This window comes from Sphaeroforma arctica (genome assembly GCF_001186125.1).
Source record: "Sphaeroforma arctica JP610 unplaced genomic scaffold supercont1.62, whole genome shotgun sequence".
In the NCBI taxonomy this organism is placed as follows: Eukaryota; class Ichthyosporea; order Ichthyophonida; genus Sphaeroforma; species Sphaeroforma arctica.
Window position 1 is genome coordinate 100,439 of NW_014040496.1, and position 8,272 is coordinate 108,710.

The 8,272-nt window shown below is 42.7% G+C and overlaps 2 protein-coding genes across 2 annotated transcripts in view; one reads left to right on the plus strand and one right to left on the minus strand.

The window, feature by feature from the left end:
* The first annotated feature begins 435 nt into the window (after nucleotides 1–435).
* On the plus strand, nucleotides 436–2,673 carry SARC_01536 (hypothetical protein). Its single transcript, XM_014304739.1, has 3 exons — nucleotides 436–708; nucleotides 1,655–1,708; nucleotides 2,275–2,673. Exons 1-3 carry the CDS (start codon nucleotides 522–524, stop codon nucleotides 2,481–2,483), a joined length of 450 nt encoding a protein of 149 aa, XP_014160214.1. The 5' UTR covers nucleotides 436–521; the 3' UTR covers nucleotides 2,484–2,673.
* A 641-nt stretch (nucleotides 2,674–3,314) lies between these two features.
* SARC_01537 (hypothetical protein) overlaps nucleotides 3,315–8,272 on the minus strand; it is a 6,377-nt gene continuing 1,419 nt past the window's right edge. The window contains exons 2-6 of the mRNA XM_014304740.1: nucleotides 7,787–7,953; nucleotides 6,908–7,039; nucleotides 5,464–5,548; nucleotides 4,280–4,441; nucleotides 3,315–3,457 (exon numbers count right to left, since the gene is read on the minus strand). Coding sequence (XP_014160215.1) covers nucleotides 3,328–3,457; nucleotides 4,280–4,441; nucleotides 5,464–5,548; nucleotides 6,908–7,039; nucleotides 7,787–7,953 — 676 coding nt within the window. The 3' untranslated portion in view covers nucleotides 3,315–3,327. The remainder of the gene's footprint in view (nucleotides 3,458–4,279; nucleotides 4,442–5,463; nucleotides 5,549–6,907; nucleotides 7,040–7,786; nucleotides 7,954–8,272) is intronic.

Below are 8,272 nucleotides of genomic sequence, written 5' to 3' on the forward strand. Positions count from 1 at the left end.
CCACATACACACCCACACACCCACACACACACCCACCCACACACCCACCCACACACCCACCCACACACCCACCCACACACCCACACCCACATACACCCACAGACACAGACACAGACACACAGACACACACATATATATATCTTTATATATCCATAGCTGTCGTCTTTGTATTTCTGTATGTAAGTACACATACACACTCACGAACACACACACTCACACTCACACTCACACTCTCGCTCACTCACACTCTCTCACACACTAAAGAGTCTCTGTGAAGTCTAACTAAGCGAATTAGTAAATAGTTAAAAAAGTATCAATTCTCCTTTCACTTCATATCCTCGTGTACATGTAGGTGCGTGTCTCCTGGACCAGATTACCACCCACTCGGTATACACATCCACTCACCACATTCCGCACCACGTTCTTCTCTCCCCAGAGACGTCAAGTCCCTCGCATACATCACAGTAGGCACGGGCGTGGGCGTAGGCGCAGTGGTCAACGGCAGCACGGTACGCGGACTCATGCACATGGAAGGAGGGCACATCATGATCCCTAATGCACCTGGAGACGACTACAAGGGCCGTTGCCCGTACCACGGGGCCTGTATCGAAGGCATGGTGGCGTCGCACGCCTTGGCTGCCCGCAAAGACGGAGACATCACAAAGCTACCTACCTACCCTGATGACGACCCTCTGTGGGACTATGCCGGTAGGTCTGAAAGCCGTGCCCGTGAATGGATCATGTCTTCCGTTTGTGTGTACAGATAGTGCCATGTGTGTCGGTTTTGTGGGGAATGTGTTTTTATTTTGATGAATGTCCAGTTTTATTGAGCGTGACAGGTCGCCTTGTATTGCTTGCCTTTGCTATTCGCAAGGACGGCACTATCACCAAGACACCTTCGATGCGATGACAATATTTTGTGGTGACTACACTGTCTGGTCTATGTCGTTCATCGGCTGTGTTTGGCAGATCTGTTATATATATATATGAGTATATCCTGATGTCTGAGTTGTATGTATCAAGGTATTTTCCGATGATGTAGGCGTATGCATACAGGTATTGAATCGTATGTATTGTATCTGGATGCACTCGTCCAGTCTGCATGGCATGTAGACATCTCTTTTGCACTTGTTGGTCGCAGGAAAGAGGACTTGTGGGTGCTCCTTTTGATCGTGCACTGATTCCTTAGCGAATGCGCCGTTGACTTTATCTGTTGTGGTGAGATAACTCGTGTGTATAAGCGTGTTTTTGATATCGATTCCGAGGGCGTGTGGAATGAGATGTCGACCGGAATTTGTACATCTGTGCACGATGTAGAAAGGTAATTGTAACAACTTGTGACTTGATGCAATGGAATTGGCACAGAAGTACTGATGTGTTTCATTTGGAGATGGGGATGGGTATGGCGCAGTCTACACAATGGTGTGCATTCCATTCGTTACGGTTTTCGATACTTTTACTATTATGATGATACAAATGAGTCTAATCCGCACAGACCACATAGTCCATGGCACTGTTGTCATTCTTGCTTTGAATGTTGCAGATAGTTCTGGCAAAGCTGTCCCCAAAAATTGTGTATCTGAACTCCAATCTATTATCACATATGGCCACTTGCTTTATCATATACTGACTTCTCCACTATTTTGTTCCATAGCATACTACCTGGCGCAAGCGTGCATGAGTATCACGCTGTTGCTGTCTCCCGAAGGTACGGATTTCAAACAGTTGCTTTACGTATATTGCATTTCCCTGTGGTTATAGGTGTAGAATTTTGGGTTTTTATCAAATTTCCGTGCAGTTGATAAACGGGTTTGTTTATTGAATGCACGTGTCGGTCGTTGCTAAATTGGGTTTAGTTTATAGCATTTTGACTGATATCGAGTAGATCTCGTACAACACATTATCCGGTTCGTATCAGGAGCTGTTATATGAAAATGTATGTACGCTCCCCTGTTCAGTTTGTTTCCTGCTTCATTATATACTGTATGTCAGCTGTTTTGCGGTTGTCTTGGCGGCATATAGAGCCGCGATTATATTTGGACATATGTATATATATATATAACATATATGTTTATATAAGTATATGCATGTATATATATATATATAAATGGGCTTTGATGGCTTATCGGTTGCCAGATTCATATACGTACCACACGATTGAATGAATACCGAATACCTTGTCCGTGTCTGTTCCTTTTTCGTCTGTGTCTCTCTGCTCTCCAATTGCTAACCATCCCGTTGCTATCCATCCCATGCATCCCCGTTCTCCAACAGCCATTGTAATCAGCGGAGGCATTCTCAACCGCCACTCGCTCTTCCCCAAGATCCGAGAGACCTTCAAAAAGATCCTCAACGGATACGTGAGCGTGGATAAGATCAAGAACCACCTGGACGAGTACATTGTACCCTCCACCCACGGAAACAACATAGGTATCATCTCTGCATGCAACCTGTCGGTGGGTGCACACAGGGACACTAAGTAAACTGCTACACGAGCTATATACTGGTAGCGTGGTATCGTCTTGGACTCTGAGTAGAGCATTTGGAGAAGGGAAGTTACAATGCAAACCAAGATCTGATCATATCACTGGATATGAAGGCTGAAATAGCCTGCGGACTTCAACAAAGAACGTAAAATAAAGATGCCAAGCACAGCAATTATTCCTTCGCACAGTGGGCGTGCTATTTGATGTGGTCTTTTTATATTCTAGCACAAGTGCTTTATGTGTATGATTTGCACACATGTACATGTGCACTTGTAGATAGACAGGCATACACGTACATGTGCAATCGTAGATGGACACGCGTACATGTGTGTAATTAAATAGACATACATGCATGCATGTATGTATTGGGTGGGATCATTCCAGCAGGATGTGTTCGAGATCTGTCGTCTCTGCTCTACGACGAAGTTCAGAGCGCAAGACACCCCGGCTCATTAACTTTCACAGATTGATCCTTGCCACTATACTATCTCTACTTGTTCTATTTTTAAATCTAAGTTTTATACTGTCTCTACTTTTTATATTTTTATATCTAAGTTGCCCGCCCATCTCTATAGCGTGTGACACTGCACAAGCCAATCACAACGTATTAGTACGCTGCGATACCGCGAACGCGAACAAAGCACATCCCGAGTACTTTAGAAAAAAATACACACACAAGAAGCATTGTCCATAGTACACGTGAGTGCATCCTTGCCCAAGCGCAAACAGTATGATATGTTACGACAAATGTCCATCGCACATACAACTCATTGTACACACTGCAGGCCACAATGAACGTGCGGCTTTGTGTTCTACGGTCCATTGTCTACCAATTTTGCTTTTAATATTTATTATCGTTCGCTAACTCAGCAACGCCAGAGCATAGAGATCCATCGGAAAATTTGATATGCGGTTTCAGCGTCCGCAATTGCTGGCAGGTCAGCCCAAAGGTCTTGTACTTTTCAGCGAGACTGGTGGGTACGATAATGAAAATAATAACTACAAAGAATAATAATAATCATATTGATATTTCTCGTCCAAATCAAAGTTCTGCTTTGTATGCAGTACATACTCAACATGAGTAGTATTGTGCCCGTCAACGAGTGGATCTGTGTAAACGGTCCTCGGGGGGTGAATCTGATCCCAACACCGTACAGAAATAGTGCACTTATAACCGACTCATGTACACGCTTGATATTGTGAATATAGCAGATCACTTGCTTAAGCACCCAACACTACAAAGTATATTACATGGATGATGCTACACATGTAAACTCGAAAGGCCATACCTGTTCGGATCATCATAGCACCCGTCGTATATGTGATGGGCACAGGAGATCCGTGCATACCCCACTCAACATATCTGTTCAGCTTACGACTGCATTCTCCACTCAACACATCTGTTCAGCTTACGACTGTACTTCTGCGCGTGCACGTGTACCCGTGTGTTGTATTGTTATCAACGACTCTAACACAGACATGCGCCTCACCGCATGATGCAGCATACGTGGCCCACTAATGGCCATGCCATCTGCCTGATAGACACAATACTAGATTATAAATACTCAGAGTATTACTGTAGCAGACATATGTACACACAAGACAAAAGCCTACCTATTCGATTTATGGCTGTACCCTCGGCTTATGCACACTCAGACATATGGACACACAAGGCAATACAACATACCTATTCAATTTATGGCTGTAACCCATATGCACACACACAACAATACGACATACCTTTCCAATTTATGGCAGTAACCCATATGTACACACACAACAATACGATATACCTATTCAGTTTATGGCTGTAGCCTCTACTGACGCACACGTCGTCGTAGTTCTCCCCATACATGGCTCGGACAATAGCAGGCGCTCCCGTGAATGCGCGGGTGTGGGATGTGTAGCCGCCTGGCCAGTGGTACAGGACTGGCACAGTTTCTTTGGTGTGGATGCTGCAGTGAACGTTGTGGATGGGGTTCAGTCTTTCAGATAGTGTGTTGATGTATCATACAGAGCCCTAGATCAGCTGGCTATGGGTGTATACGGATGTGAGTGGTGTATTCAAGTGCTTTTGGTAGCATTTCATTTGCGTGGATGCTGCGGCAAACTGTGGCTGAAAAGTAAATATGACGTTCACATAGCTGACTGAGATCTATTCAATACAGTGATCGTTTATCTTTCAGAAAGTACGTTGGGCGCGTATGCTCCGTAGAACACAGGGAGACTGATATATATATATATACATATATATATATATATATACATATATACATATATGTATATATATATATATACATACATACATACACACACACACACATATATAAATATAAATATATATTGCTCTAATCTTATTCTCCGACGATGAACGACACTCCGCTACTCGAGCAAGTCCAAAAACATCGGTGGGTGGTGATTGGTTTACATGAGCGTGCATATTACATTGTAGCTGCATGAGGATCCACGGATGAAAACCCAGTATCACTAATAGACAACCAATTCTCTGCATACGCAAAGTAGTTGTTGCTGTGAAATATAGATATGGAGTGTAGAGTGTCTGCTCTTTATTGGTCATACTCGATGGATTACTCGTTGTTGTTGATAAGCAAGGTGACACACACACACACAACCAGGTACACTGCATGTCCCACCCAACGAGCCCTTGATACACTCAAGTGTATATAGGCACAGAGCATGACGTACCACACATATACCATGATGCATCCCCTGTATGCAATTGTATATCAGAACAGACCTTAGGTGTGTTCAGATACATAAAATAGACTCGTGTCTACTTACAGCCAACGGTACCTTCAGTGTACTCACTTGTGCGTACGGGCATACCTTAACTACACAGCCAACTTAGCTAAGTACTTTCACCGTGTATACAACTGTATGTACATACACACCTTGGCTACACAGCCAACTTAGCTAAGTACTTTCACCGTGTATGCAACTGTATGTACATACACACCTTGGCACATTGGCCAGCTCCTTGTCCGACATTCGTATTGTGGTTTCCTCGTGTTGGCCTTTCTCTTCAAAGTATACGAAGATATCTGACGCAGCCCGTATGCAAAGCGTGGGTTATGAGACGAACGGTTGGGTATTGCTACGTATACACTTGTAGATATCACAGATTCGCTCAAACTGTATGTGCAGATACTTTACTATACATATGAAACATACATCTGCAAATAGATACGAGAAGAGAGATAGCCCAGTCAGAAGTCATGGTCATCCGACTGATAAAATCAACACAACTGCAACTTAGCAGAACACGGAGCACAACAAGTTCACGGTTAATGCACTTGCGACCTGCCAAGCTGAGAGACACAGTGACATTAAACCACTACAAGGAGTATCGACTTTTCCCGGCTGCGTACAAACGTATTGGAGAACAAAAAAAAATTCGCAACAGAACATAACGGTACACAGATGCTACTAGTAAATTGGCCCAAAGGCTTCTTGTTCGGATCTTCTGCAATCAACCATTTCGACTACTCCAGAGTGATTAATTTACACTCATCTGCAGTTATAGATACACACACTTGCAGACACACCACACACACTCATCAATGCGTTTGTGTATGTGATTTTTTTGTCTTTGTATGAGCAACTGAGAGGCAAGCGTCGTACAGTCTACAAGTTCTTGGTTTGATGGGGCTTCCACCAACATGGGTGACGCGACCTGGATCTTGCAGACAGTTTGGCTGTACCATGTCTTACCATACATACGCCCATACACAGACATATACACATGCATCTACACAGACCCATACACAGACATATACACATGCATCTACACAGACCCATACACAGACATATACACAGACCCATACACAGACATATACAACGACCCATACACATACATATACACCGACCCCTACACAGACATATACATATACAAACATATATACAGACATATACACCGTCCCATACACAGACCCATACACAGACGTATACAGACACACGCACACATACATATGCTGCATACGTACTTTTCTATACTTTGACATGCAACGTTAGGGTACGTACACATGGATTGCGAAAGCAGTCCCAACCGAACCCTCACCACAGCCGTGGCTTGGATGTGCCACCAAGAGAAACTATTTGGCCTTGGCCTTCGTATGCCGAGACATACACTATTCTCTTACGTAACATGCGAAACTTAGGATACTTGTGAATTGGTAATGATAGAATCCTTCGCCTACCAATTTTACGCTCTTGATATAACAGGTGAACTATCAAGAGGGAACAGTTGGGCCTAGACCTTCGTCAGCTTGGACATACACACTCTTACACAAATACTAAAGAGAGAGTTACGGTTACCTATGAATGGGTACGTTAAATCAAACAAGTCGTACACAAATACAAGAGAGAGAGAGAGAGAGAGAGATAGAGAGAGTTCTGGTTACCTATAAATGGATACCGATAGCAGCCCTCGCCGTACAATCTGCATGTTCTTGACTTGACAGGTGTGCCATCGGTGGGGAACAGTTTGGCTTTGACCTTGCGGTTGTTCTTACTCGCCGGCGCTTGAAACAGCACTGATAGCGTCGCAAGGATCAGATATCATACAGCGTATCAATGGTTGGAGTATGGGATTTCTTGTACTTTGTGCTGTGTCCGATAGAAGCTAAAAGATACAAACACCAAATACTGCTATGGTATGTGTACATTGCCAATAAAGAGATAGATGCGGTTGTCAACGTTCGCTTGTTGGAGGAGATTGCGGCAGATGAGAAGTTTAGTAACATCGACGAGTGCCTCCGGAGGTATATGGTACATCACTGGGAAGCAAAGGTGAAACGATGTGCCTAAAAATAGATATGAACATAACATGGCAAACAAGCACAGCTGCAATCCGTATGACAATGTATGCACAATTGCAAGGTTTGATTTAGCATGCCCCTGTCGATTGAATTTATTTGGCGTTCAGATGTTTGGTATCACTGGAAGTGTCGCTCGACAGCGACTGACATTCGTGTTATCAACCCATTTATATTGTTACGAGAAAGGATTAACACTATACCTGGCTACACACCCACACCCACACACACACACACATATATATATGTATATAATGCAATTTTGAGAAAACAAACCAACGCAGTGTAACGCACATCCACTTCATGCACGGTACAGTACCAAAGTATCTACAATGAGATACAGCAACATCATATAAATGGCAGACCATCATATAAAAGAACGAGTTCAATAGCAAAGGAGCAGTTCATGTTAAGCATAAGAACAAATACGAGTGTATCCATGTGGACAAGCATAAAAGCAAATACCAGTGTATCCATGTGGAGCGAGTGTAGCGTTTATGTGTTCAATTGCAGTGAAAAAGTCGGTCTTCGGCACAACAATATCCGCGTCATCGTCCCAAGGGATTGGACCCCCATGCCTGCACAGTCCCAACAAACTCCCAGAACTGATCGAGTAAGGAATGTCTATCGCACTGCGACCAAAAACAATTTGCCATTAGTTTGCGAAATACACACACACACACACATCTATATATATATAAATTTTTCTTTATACAAACACACACACACACACACACATACATATATATATATATATATATACATATAGAAATATATATACATATATGACTAAATATATATATATATATGTGTGTGTATAATTATGCATATCTATATATATTCATACATACCTACATATACATATACATACATACATATGTATATATAAAGTATATGTATATATACATATATATATTTAGATACATACATATATATATATATATATATATA

Bases quoted from the DNA above. Each gene is read 5' to 3' on its own strand.
- SARC_01536 (XM_014304739.1), top strand. From the start codon at position 522: ATGCACATGGAAGGAGGGCACATCATGATCCCTAATGCACCTGGAGAC. The intron at 709-1,654 runs GTAGGTCTGAAA...TTTGTTCCATAG, and splicing joins CCCTCTGTGGGACTATGCCG to CATACTACCTGGCGCAAGCG. The intron at 1,709-2,274 runs GTACGGATTTCA...GTTCTCCAACAG, and splicing joins GCTGTTGCTGTCTCCCGAAG to CCATTGTAATCAGCGGAGGC.